General features: G+C 50.8%; 1 protein-coding gene across 1 annotated transcript; it reads left to right on the top strand.

Moving 5' to 3' along the window:
• The first annotated feature begins 3,314 nt into the window (after nucleotides 1–3,314).
• On the top strand, nucleotides 3,315–11,950 carry Vsig10l2 (V-set and immunoglobulin domain containing 10 like 2). The gene is made up of 12 exons (XM_060383361.1): nucleotides 3,315–3,497; nucleotides 3,919–4,269; nucleotides 4,530–4,805; nucleotides 6,397–6,672; nucleotides 7,199–7,447; nucleotides 8,006–8,266; nucleotides 9,564–9,854; nucleotides 10,206–10,502; nucleotides 11,145–11,267; nucleotides 11,522–11,546; nucleotides 11,654–11,706; nucleotides 11,844–11,950. The coding sequence occupies exons 1-12, from the start codon at nucleotides 3,416–3,418 to the stop codon at nucleotides 11,948–11,950; spliced, it is 2,391 nt and encodes a 796-aa protein (XP_060239344.1). The 5' UTR covers nucleotides 3,315–3,415.
• The last annotated feature ends 813 nt before the right edge of the window (nucleotides 11,951–12,763 follow it).

Below are 12,763 nucleotides of genomic sequence, written 5' to 3'. Positions count from 1 at the left end.
TCTTGGGACTGCGAGCCGGTGGAAGGTTATTAATTTCCAGACACTTCTGGCACCAGGAACAAGGCCTTCTTTCCCACAGCCCCAGCAGGTGTGCTAGCTCCTGTCACACCCTCCACTTCTCTCTTCCTTCCTTCCTTCCTTCCTTCCTTCCTTCCTTCCTTCCTTCCTTCCTTCCTTCCTTCCTTCCTTCCCTGACTTGCACATCTCCCCTTCCCTGCCACTCCAGCTAGGACCTCCTTCATTTCCTCTCTGGTCTCCAAGGTGCAGTTTACAAAGTGGCTGATCGGTAACTCTGGCTGGTCCTCTGTCCCTCTTTTCCTTCTTTCCATTTTGAGCACAGCAAGGATGTGCTGACAGTGTGCAGCCTCTGACCCGTGTCCTCTCCAGCTCTTCAGCTCATCTCCTGCTGGTGTCCCCAGGGCCTCATGTTGGCTTCCAAAAGGTGCACATGAAAAAGCTATCAACTTCCAGAAGCTTCCTCTCTGCTTCCTCTCCTCCAGCTGTCCCCATCCTTCCACACTCTGCTTCTCTCTAAAGCCCCGACACTGCAGAGTCAAGTTCCAAAATGGTTACAACAGGCCAGAGAGCTGGGTCAAAGCACACAGCACAAAGGACAAGCCAGCAGTTATCTCCAAGAGGCAGGGGTGAGTATAAGGCAAGAGGTCAGAGGACAGGAGTTATCTGGCCTCAAGTTTAAGCAGCCAGTGAGCTGCAGCCATTGCCTGTGGCAGGGAAGAGGGTGGAAACCTGGGTGCCTGTGTCATTCATGCTGCTACATAATCAAGAGAAGCAATGAAGTGCTTAAAGAACTGTGTCCCTTCAGATGTAAGGAGGTCTTCCCAGCCTTCCTCATGGGCCTGAGTAAGGGCCCAAAATGCAGCAGTGCAATTGTTTCCTAACAGCCAACACAGTTTACCTAACAAGAGCAGCAACACCCTCATGCTGTACCCAGCTAGAAGGATTTGGAGTACTCCCATGAGAAGAGAAGGAATTCAGCGGTTCTGCAGACCCCTGGCTGGGCAGCGTGAACCACCGTGCCAGAGTACGCAGAGACAAAGTGGAAAATATCCAGAGCTGGAGAGCTATATGCCATATGGAAAACAAAAGTGGACAGAATTTGAGCATGTTTAGAAAGTGTGCCTAGTACAGCTTTCTCATGGAGTTGCTGAAAGCGCCAATGCCATCCATCTTTTCCTGCCTTCAGACTCCCAACAGAAACTCGAGTGTCTTGTGTACCCCAGCTTGTCAGTCCACAAAAGCACATGAACTGAGTCCTGTGACAAATCTCCTCCTAAGGGGCTGGGGTGTCATTCAGGGGCTTGCCTAGCATGTGTAAGGCCCTGTGCCATCGTCAGCACAACACAAAGTTTGAAATAAAATGCCTCTCGCTAGGCATACACACATCGTATTGGTTCTGTTTTTCTTGGAGAAAACTGACGAATATGCCTGTTTTCCTGACTTTCTAACCTATGGTGTCCCTTATTTTAAAAACATGTGTGAACTGAGAAGCCCACCTGAATCTTCTGTGATTCTGCTGCCCCTTGAACAGAAAGAGATATTGGGGCAGTACAAACCCTTCTCACAGACAGGAACACCCTGTAAATGTTTCCTTATTCACATTGGCTCAGTTCTACATTCTCCCCAGAGACAGGCTACTGAATACCTTGAGTGGAAGGTAGTACAAGGCCCTCCACTCTACGTTCCCAAAGCATACCTAATTGCTTTTCTTTTTCCATTTTAGGTGTGTGTGTGTGTGTGTGTGTGTGTGTGTGTGTGTGTCCTCATGAACTCCCCCCCGCCGCCCTGTGCATGTTCATTTGAGGAAGCACACATGTAGGGGGCAATGCCTGTGTGAATGGAAGCCCAAGGTTGATGTCAAGAATAAACCTCATCCAGTCTTATTCAACGAGACAGAATCTCTCCATCAAACTCAGAGCTCATCTCACTAGTGAGCTTGCTCTGTCTCTGTCTCTGTCTCTGTCTCTGTCTCTGTCTCTGATGTTGGAATTACAGGTGCCCCTATGACATTTACATGGGTTCTGGGGATCCAAACTCCAGTTCTCAGGTTTGCATGGCGCGTGCTTAAATACTGTGCAATCTCCCCAGCATCTAATGGGGTTCTGACAATTCTGACTTGGAGTAACATGGAGATCAAAATGAGTGACCCATACAAACTGGTCTCTAGGATCAGGCACACCTGTCTTCACTACATAATTGGAATCTGAGTCTCAGGGACCTCCTACTATTCTGTTCACTACCTGAGCTGAGGAGCTTAGGGTCTCACAACTCCAAGAGAGCATACGAGACCTTGGCCATGGGTTAGGCCAGAAAGACAGACTGTTCTCTGGGCTACTATCCTTGGGCAAATTGAGAAAGGCCAATGTACCATAAAGAGTATATATGAACCCAAGAAAAGCCTGCCTAGCACTTGCCTGGACACTGATCCTGTCACCAGAACCTGACACCCGACATCAGATCTCCCTTCTCTCTGGGGTCCATGAATCTCACCCTCCCCTCAACCCTGTCACAGAGGATGGAAAAATCTGACCCCATCTCAGACTGTCATTCAAAGACCATGAGGGCAGCAGGACATGATAGGAGACACACAAGATGAGGAATCAGAGAACCCTGGAGAAAATGTTGAGTCCTACTCCAGTTCCAGATGCCACACTTCATCAGTTAAATTTAGCCAGGAGCACAAATGGTGCATCTACTGCATGGTAGGCAGGTGTGTGTGTGTACAACATGCACATGTGTGTGATATACATAAGGTGCATAAAAACTTAAGGCTTTATGAACTATGGCCCTACCCAAATCAAGAAATAGGACATTACCAAAATCTAAGTGTTTGAAACACACTAATATAAATTTTCATGCAATGTTCACAATATATTATAACTTAGAGTATAATCTCATTTTTCTATAGAGTTACCAAAGTTCCAAAAAGCTGGAAACTTCCTGAAATCCCATAGTCCTTCATTCATGTTTGGCTCCTTCTTCTACACCTCTTGCTACAAATGTGGGAACAACCCAGGAAGGGATAAAGGCCACCCATCAATGTGTTGAACTTATCGGTGCCCTTCCTGGGAAGGCCAGGGTCGAGCAGTTGGCTGGAATGGGGCAGGAGGCCTTATTCACCGCCACATTCAGTGATACTCTCTGATACCATTCCATTAGAAATGCAGGGGCCCATCGTCCTCTCAGCCAGGTCCTCTCCTCCCTACCTTATGGATAGAGTGAATTATCAGGTAAATAATTCATGAGTTATCAGGGCAACGAAGGTAATAGGAGAGCAGGGGTATCAGGAGGGTTTTGGTTGGCAACCTGATCCTGATCCTCATCCTCTCAGGACACTTGTGCCCTGAAGAGAGAGATTCAGAAGTTAGGCAGGACCCTCAGGTGCCCTGATGGGGCCATGGTGGGTGTGAGTGCGGATCAGGGACCACTCAGCTGCCGGCTGCTGATGCTCTTCTGTCTTCTGCATCCAGGGGCCTCAGGTGAGTGACACTCAGGTCTTCCTCCATCCCTGTCTCATCTTAAAAACAAACAAAAAACAAACAAAAAAAATTAGACTCCTGGTCTCTGGGACCCTTCTCAGACTATAGGATTCCTACTCATTAATTTGAGGTGGAGGCCATGGGTTTGTACTCTTAGATGGTTTGATGGATGGATGTTGGGGAAAGCAGGCTGGCAGAAGGACACCTCTCTACATCAGTTAGCATCTAATCAAGGAATTCCCTCAGGCTTCCTCAGGGATTATCTCTTACCTTCAAGCCCCAGAAATAGCCCAACAGACTCTTTGAACCCCACTGGTCTGCCTGGGCCTACAGAACAAGAATCAGGCTCCAGGAAATGAGGGGGAGTGCACCCTGGAATCTAGGTCAGCACAGACACCGTGGTTGTCTCTTGTGTTCCCAGGCCAACCCCACTCAACCCCCAACAACCCCAGGGAGGAGGATGTGTCTCTCCAAGGAGTACGGGGCAGCTCAGTGGAGCTAGACTGCAGACCCGGTCCTGCCCCCATCGCGGTCCTCTGGAGCTTCACTCCACTGGGTTCCCTGGTTCTCCAGCCTATAGCAGTCACCAATGGAGCCTCTACAAGGATAGAGTCTGGGGCGTCAGCTCTGGGGGTCGTGAGTCTGAGGAACAGCAGCCTGGTGATAGAGGAACTCCGAGAGGGTGCCCATGGCCACTTTCTATGCCAGACCCTGCTCGTGTCTGGTGGCCAGGTCCATACCACCTACTTGTACCTCACACTCACCGTGCTGGGTAAAGCACCAGATCTGGTTTTTGCCAGTCTTAGGCTGACCTGTCAGCTGTTTTGTATCTCTTTGCATGACTTCCCATTTTCTTTGCATGTGGTATGCCCCAGATTTAAAGGGTAGCTCTTCCTGGGAGTGAGGAAACCTGGGATTTGGAGGAAGGGATGTTCCAGATTAAGTGACTGGACAAGCCCATGGACAACAGGGCAAGGTCCACTGGACATTGGTCTATGTGACAAACCCAAGGCTTCTCTGTCGTCTGGTCAGTGCCTGTGTCCAAGCCTCGGGTGCAACTGAATGACTCATCCCCGGTAGAAGGACTCTCCGTGGTGGCCACGTGTGCTGTGAGGGAGGGCACAGAGCCATTGACCTTCTCCTGGCACCATCACACACCCCAAGGCTCTGGCGAGGTCCTGGTGGGTCTTTCCGAGCCGAGGCTCCAGCTAGATCCAGTCAATCGGACGCACCTAGGCTGGTACGTGTGCAGTGCCAGCAATGCCGTCAACCAGCTGAGCAGTGATGGCGCCTTCCTAGATGTCATCTGTGAGTTGAACTTGGGACACTGGCTGCCCCCTACCTACCCAAGTTTTCTTCCGGTTCCACTCCCCAAATTCTTTCACAAGTGTGCCCCAGCCTTCCACAGATTCCAAAGGGCAAGCTGCAGACGATGATTTTCCCATCATGGCCCAAAATGCCTCTCATGTCAAGGTTTTTAACCTTTGAAAGTCATGATTTCCCCTCCCCACTCCCCCGGGGAAAGGGCGTCTGCATAGTCAGAACCTTACTTACAAGATGGGGATGAGCCTGAAAATGGGTCATTGTGTTGATTACACAGGGCTCTAACTGGTCAGTGGACCCCTGGGGTTGCAGGGAAAAGGGCCATAGAGTAGAGAGGACAGCAAGTTGGCCCAAAAGTTGAGGCTGAGAGTGCCGGTTAGAAGCCAGAAGGTGAAGGCTGAAGAAAGACAAAGCTGCTCCAGTGTCCAGTACGATGGCCACACGTGTGTCTTCGATCACTTGAGAACAGGGCCAATTTGAGCTCTACTAACAAGGGCAAATCACATCCATGATTTTGAAAACTTACTTGGAGTGAGGAAATACAAAATAGCAGAGCAGTAACTTTTAGATTAAGTAGCTATTGAAATAACGTCCTGAATATATTTGGATAAACATAAGTATTAAAATGAAACCTGGTGTGGTTTATTTGATTGGTTATTTTTACTAAGAGTTGACTATTAGAATTTAAATTCATATGGCCCCATGCATCTGTAGAGCAGTGGTAGTCTAGAGAGTTTGGTTCATTCGCTTGTTGTTTTTATTTTTTGTTTTTTGTTTTTTTTTGTTTTTGTTTTTGTTTTTGTTTGTCTCTAGGCTGGCCTCAAACTCACTATGTAGCCCAGGCTAGACTTGAGCACCTGATTCTCCTGCCTCTACCTCTTGATATTCAAGAGTTTGTCATCTGGCCCAGTGGTCCCCAGTTTTTAAGGAGCAGGGACTGATGGCGCCCTATCAGCCATAAACTAGGTAGTGTGTGGGGGTTACAGACTGCAGACATGGAGCCGTGAAGAGAGCAGGATATCTAGGGAAAGGAGTGGAAGCAGAATGGAGGCTGGCAGAGACTCCCATCTCCTCTGGGAATTGGAGAGGATGTCAGGAGTGGAGATCCTAATTTTGGAGCAGGAGAGAAGGTTGGCACCCAGCAGAGTGAATAGGGCTGTCTGTAAGGTTTATGCTCAGAATGTTGTCCCATGTTTTCTTCTCTCTGGAGTCTGGAGTGGCCAGACATTCCTATGATAATACCTCAGTCCCAGACACCTAGAGCAAGCAGTTATTTGACCTCGTTCTCATCTGCCTAGTAGGCTCCCTGCTTCGGCCCAACCCTGCAGTCCAAGCTCAGCTTTCACAGTGTGCGACTCCTGCCGCTAGCCGGTCCTTCCCACTATGGACTGTACTGTGCCTCTGGCTGGCTCACCCTTCCCAGTCTGTGATTGACAGGAGGCTCCAGCACAGGGCTTACGGACAGCTGCTGTGTACTGCGTGCTCCTGGAATGGGCGAAGAGAATCAGCAACAATAGCATGAGTGAATGAAAAGACAAAGGATGGAGAGGTGTGATGGACCCTCCTTGTCCTCCAGATGGTCCAGACAAACCTGTGATTACTGTGGAGCCACTGGGATTCATTGAGGACGGGTTCTGGGCCAGTGAGAGGGAGGAGGTGATCCTGAGCTGCCTGGCTGCATCCAATCCACCCAGTCACTATGTGTGGTTCCGTGATGACTCTCAGATCCACACTGGGCCCACCTACGTCATTGCCAGCGCTAGCCGCGCCCACACAGGCCTGTATACCTGCCTGGCTCACAACCGACATCTAGATACCCACACGCAGACCACTGTGCAGCTCACCATCTACTGTGAGTGTTGTGGGGAGGGAACCCAGACCTGGAGCTTAGCCTTGAATGTGCACTGGCAGCCTCCAGCTATCGGAGGGACGTGGTGTCAAAGTTGTTGGCAGTGGGGTAAGGGGTGTCTGGAGAACTAGAGAAAGGCTTAAGGGAGACCACGGGAAGAGGCTGGGAGAGGGGAAGCTCCTAGCTTTCCATAGTCCCCTTCCAAAGCTGCCATTCCCATGGTCTCAAGGCCCTGGACTGAGGCACAGAGAAGGGTGCTGCAATAACAGTGAGGCCAGATGCCCAGGGGCAAAGATGAAAACCAAAGGCCTTTCACAGGGGCCTCTGGGATCCCACAGGAACTCTGAACTGCCTACCCTTCAACTCCTTGTTCCTTGGCCTGAAGGTTTAGCATTTTCTTTACCAACCCTCACTTGCCTGTTTCCCTCTCCTTTGTCAACTCACTTCTCCGTGTCCCAACCTGGGCCTGGCTTGCTGGGCATCGGCAAGGGAGCTGCTTCAGCTCCTTCTCACCCACCTCTCTACCCAGATCCCCCTGAGGGGCAGCCCTCCTGTGCTGTGCTCCCTACCCTTGGAGGTGTGACCCTGCTATGCAACTGGACTGGGGGTTTCCCAAATGCCCAACTTCACTGGGCAGGGCCCCAAGGGATGGGCCCGACTGCCCCCAGCAATGTCACCTGGAGTTATCCAGCCACCGGACTTCCAAACGGCAGCATCTTCACGTGCATGGGACAGCACCCAACCTTGGCCATGCCCATTTTCTGCAGGGTCACTCTCTGTAAGTAGACACAGGTAACACCCAGAATGCTGGTATTCCAGGAGGTGTGGGTACGAATCAGGGGGCATCTAGAGGGAACTGGGGTCTTGGATTAAGGCCTGGACTTCTGACTCCCAGACATTTCAGGGAACAAGGAGATGGTAACACTTAGTTCTCAGTTTCCTGCTCTCTTCAGTTCCCACTTGGAGCCCTGGCCTGTGACACCCTCAACCTTACATTCTGTTTCTGCCTGTTACATGTTGATCTGGAAACAGACCTTCAGAGCTCTCTCTGCCAATGTATCTTCCTCAGTACAACCACACCCAAGACAGAGTTCCAATGTGATTTTGTCTTCAAAGACGGCCCTTACCATCACTGTTTTTCTACCTGTAATCTAGTACTCACCAACTTATATACTAGCTACTTAGTGTGCGTTCACATCTTTGTTCTGCCACGAGGTCAGCCCTGGGTAAATGATGAGGAATAAGAGTTGAGTGGAGGAATTAGCTGGGGAGAGGTGGGCCTGCCAAGCCCCTCCTCTTCCCACAGGGCCACACTGATCCTATCACTCCTTTCCAGGGGAACCTCCAGGGAACCCAACCTGCCGGACCACAGCCACAGTAGGTGACCAGTTCATCATGCTGAGCTGTGAGTGGCCTGGAGGTGAACCTCCTGCAATGCTGAGCTGGCTGGACAGACATCAGCAGTCTCTGGGGGACCCGCGCTCTTCGCCGGCGGTCTACCTTCTGCAGGCTCAGAGTGATTTGGCAGGCAGAGAGTTCACCTGTCAGGGCTATCACCCACTCAAGGCCCCTGGCTCCCACTGCCAGCTCAGGCTGGGTGAGCAGGACCTAGTCATGGCTTTGGGGTATGGGAGAGGGAAGCCCTTTAGAACCAGAAGGTGGGCAGTGTTGGGTTGCAAAGGTGAGTCGAGAGACTGATGTGTGTGTGTGTGTGTGTGTGTGTGTGTGTGTGTATACTTGCGACTCTGTTCTTGTGGAAGTCAGGGGACAATGTGTGGGAGTCGTTTTTCTCATTCTACAAGTGGATTCTGGGGACTCCATGTGAACTCAGGCTGTCAGTCTTGGTGGCAAGCTCCTTTCTACAGAGCCATCTTGCCAGCCCCACCCCCCCAATCAATAAATGAGAGAGGTTGGTCAAGGTCAGTGTTGTCCAATAAAAATATAATATGAGCTATATGTAATTTTTGTTGCCATATTAAAAAAAAGTAAGAAGAGGTAAAACATTTAATTTAATATAGTTAAAATTCTTTCCAATGTAACAGTGCTATTTATGAGTTATTTAACATTTTTCCACCCTGTCTTGAAAATGCAGCATATTTATAAGTTACCATACATCTCATTGTATACGGGCCTCATTTCTAGTGCCCAGTGGTCACCTGTGGCTGGTGGCTATGTTTAGTATTGGACATCACAGTGACTGCTTTTCTCATTTTGTATTTGCATAAAGGAGGTGCCTGACCATGTTCTTGGCTTTCAGTGTTTTATGTGTCAAAGATCTCTCTACCTGTGTCCGCTGCTTAATCTACGGTTTGGCTCCTCCTTTTGTCTTCACCCACTCCCCAGTCTACGAACACGTGAAAAACAGGATTCAATACTGAAAGATTGGAGATGTCAGGAGAGTGAACAGGAGCTATCGTATGATACAGGCCTCACCAAATGATTCCCACCTGCTCTCCGAAGTCTCTGAGACGAGCATGCTTTGGTGGGCTTTAAGGATATCCTCAGCCAAAATACTTCCTTCCTGATTACTCAGCTTCGGAAATTCCCTTGTAAGAGATTTGTTGGCACCTGACTGTCACGGACCTTAGGAAGCTGAGATACCTTTTCTGTGCCAGCCGGGAGATGGCAGGCCAGTGCAGGAAGGAGACCCCTGGTAGGTGCTGTTGCAGAAATGAGTAAGCAGAGCCCCTACCTGACGTTACAGACACTAGAATGTGGGAGAACATTCAGGAAACCTGCAATGACCAGCAGACTGTAGAGCAAACCATATCAGAACTCTGAACAGGAGGGCCGAGTGGCCTAGGAAGAGCTGCCTTCTCTCTTCACTCCGGCTACGGGCTTCCCACCAGCCAGGGGCAGCTGCTTATTCAGCCTCACCTTCTCTGTCTCTGCAGAAGCCCCACAGCTGGCAGTGGATGAAGCCCGAGTGTCAGTGCTGGAGGGAGAAGAGGCCTGGCTGGGCTGTGCTCTCCAGCGGGGCACCCCACCTGCTCAGCTCATCTGGCTGGGACCCCAGCAACAGCAGTTTAAAGGAAGTACTTACGGATTTGTGCTACACCCTGAGGGCACCCACCTGCGCCTTCAAGTCCGAGATGCTGACCCAGCACACCACAGGGGCACTTACCAATGTGTGGCCCGCAATGCCTTAGGCAATAGCAGCCGGAATGTGCTGCTGGAGGTCCTGAGTGAGTGTCAGGATGTGTGTGTTCCTGTGGCAGGGGATGTAGGTGACCAATGGCTGCAGAGGGCTTTGCAGAAAGTTCTGAAAATCACCTTCTCCAAAATTTGGGTTATCTCCTAGGGCATGACCCAGATGGGTCATGAATCAGATCATGAATCTTACGGAATCTTAAATATACGAGCATAGAACTCCACACCCCTTCATTTTGTCAACGAGAAAATGGAGAGGGAAGCTGCTCAGGGATGTATGCACCATCCCACCTCTCCTCTCTGCAGACGGTCTGTCCGCAGGGGAAAGCCGCGTGGCTGCTGCCAGCCAGATGCCTGTATGTATCTCCATCTTCACTCACCTCCAGGGTATCCAGCCCCTCCCAACGTCACCATCAGCCACCTGACCTACCGGCGACAACGGAGAGAGGTGCAGCTGCAGTGGGCCATCCACGGCCCCGGGAACCTGACGGGCTTTCTGGTGGAGCAGAGGGCCAGTGTCCCAAGCTCAGAAGCTGGTGTTTGGGAGGTAGCAGCTAGTGACATCGAGCCAGAGAGCAGGGACCGGCGTCTGGGAGGGTTGGACCCAGGGGTCCTTTATGCCTTCCGCATCCTGGCTATGAATCACCACACTGCAGGATATCCTTCGGAGGTGAAGACACCAGGTGCTGGGCTGGCAATAGGGAGGAACTCGCCTTTCCCCGCCTCAAAGAACTGAAACCTGGCCCCTCCTCCCTTCACAGGGTACCCTGCTCCAGTCCTTTGCTTCTACCCTTATGGCTCCCTTAGCCTATCTATGTGTGCATTCTACTTGTCCTTTACTATTGTTCTTTCCTCTCTTTGGGCAGCTCAGGAAGCCCCAGGCATAGGAGGAGACCCCTAAGCCAATTTCAATACAAAGAAACTAGAGAAAGAATGGGATGCTGAGGGTTTAAGAGGAGCCCATTCTGTGCCTCAGTCTCACCTCTCAAGGAATAGGAGGGCTCAGTTTCCTGTTGTTCCCTCTGTCCTGGGAATTCCTTATTTTATAGCCTAGCTCCTTCAGCCCCATGATGCCAAGAGAAATAGTGGCCTTATGTATCTTCTGCCAGAATGGGGATTTGGCTGGAGATGTAAACCATCAGTACCAGGCAGCCAGGACACCCCCATCAGTGGGAAAGGGCTGAACTCCACATTCCCTGGGTCCCCCTACAAAGGGTAGCAGAGCCTTTGGGATGACCAGGGCACCATCTCTGTACCCCGTGAGGCACTGTTGCCCAAGTTCATTGATGGGGCTAATTAATACAATCCATGTTCTCACCTCCTAGTGGACCCTGCCTTCAGTGCCTACCCAGCTGTACTGGGTGCTGCAGGCTCAGGAGTGGTGGTGACATTGGTGGCCTCCCTGTTGGTGTTCCTGTATGCTGCCCGGCACCCACACACTTTCCCCTGTGAGTGGGAATCTGAATGGATAGGCTGCTTGACTGCATAGGGTGGCCAGGTGTAGACCTACCCATAGGAGAATCTAGACTTTTTCTTTGCTGTGATGTTTTGAAGGTCAAGATCCCAGCCATCCTCAGGTACTGGGGCCATTCCCCTTAAGCTCTTGAGACCCTGGTATGGGAAACCACTATGAAGGAGAGGGCCATTTTCCTGGGCTCCATGCTGCATTGGTCAAGTGATGCTCTTTCATTTCTTCCCACAGGCCTCAGTCGTCTGCTTGTTCCCATGTGAGTGTGCAGCTTATCTTTTTTGGGTCCAGACTTTTCTTAGCTGGAAAGGAAGCCTGGGAAGGTGCAGATGCCCCTAACATTCCTTTCTCCCTTACCCACCTCAGGGAGCACAGACAGCAACAGAGGGGCTCCAGGGAAAGCTTTGAGACACCAGCAGGTAGGCACCATCTGTGCCAATGACTAGAGTCCACTGCCGGTTGCCATGCATGCTGTGTGGTCTCTCTTGTCCTCTGAGAGCAGCTCCCCCCCCCAGCATGCCCACTCACTCCTCGGCCACTCATGCTCTCTTTCTAGGCACTGAAACAGCAACTACGAGCTCAGGTTCAGACCCTGTACAAGAATCCACTGATGCTCCAGTGAATGTCACCATCACAGTGACTGCAACTCCACAAGGTCCATGACGCCTCAAACAGGCCGAGGGAAGGCAAGCAGGGCAGAACAATCCCATCAGACTTCAGCCCTAAAACCAAGGAGGCAACTCGCCCTTCTGCATCCAACACACAGATACCAACGACTGCTGATTCATTATCCGAACTCGAAAAGCGGTAAACGGTCCAGTTGCACTGCCCACATGACAAAACAAGACGTGATCCAGCTTGTGGCAGATAGAGAAAAATACACAACGGGAGGCAACGGGGAAGATATCTGAGAGCAACTGAAAATGGCACATACAGGGAATGTCTCTGACACCGGGGAACTAAGAGCTAACTAAGGTCTTTCTAGAACAAAAAAAAATCAAGAAAAGAAAAAAGGCACTGGTTTGAGCAACCCCTAACTCAATTATAGCTAATGTCTAGCAGAGATATTCAATTACAACTTCTGAGCGGGTTGCTCAGGCCATGTTTTATTGGCAGGAAGAACTGGGTGCGTAGGTATGAGTTCCCTTTGTCCAAATGCAGCTCAGGAGCATCACTGTCCCTGCAGCGGTCAGCCTCCTGGAATCTGCCAGCAGAGGTATTCAGCAACACTCCAGCCACCGGGCCTCGGGGAGCTGGCTGACAGAGAGCAGAGGCTGTTCCAAAGTCACACTCTTGACAGCTGCCAGTGTGAGTCACTGGCTCCGAGTGTGTGTGAGCTTGAAATCTGGGTGAAACACAAGTGCATGCTTGTTTGTCTGACTGGAAGAATCAGGACTCAGAGCTGCTCTGCAGAGGACTCAGAGGAGAACAAACAGCGACAGAGCCAAGGCTGATCTGCCAGCAGTCTGGAACGCG

This window comes from Meriones unguiculatus, chromosome 1 (assembly GCF_030254825.1).
Source record: "Meriones unguiculatus strain TT.TT164.6M chromosome 1, Bangor_MerUng_6.1, whole genome shotgun sequence".
In the NCBI taxonomy this organism is placed as follows: domain Eukaryota; kingdom Metazoa; phylum Chordata; class Mammalia; order Rodentia; family Muridae; genus Meriones; species Meriones unguiculatus.
The sequence above is the reverse complement of the archived record's forward strand: the minus strand, read 5'-3'. Positions and strand labels throughout refer to the sequence as shown.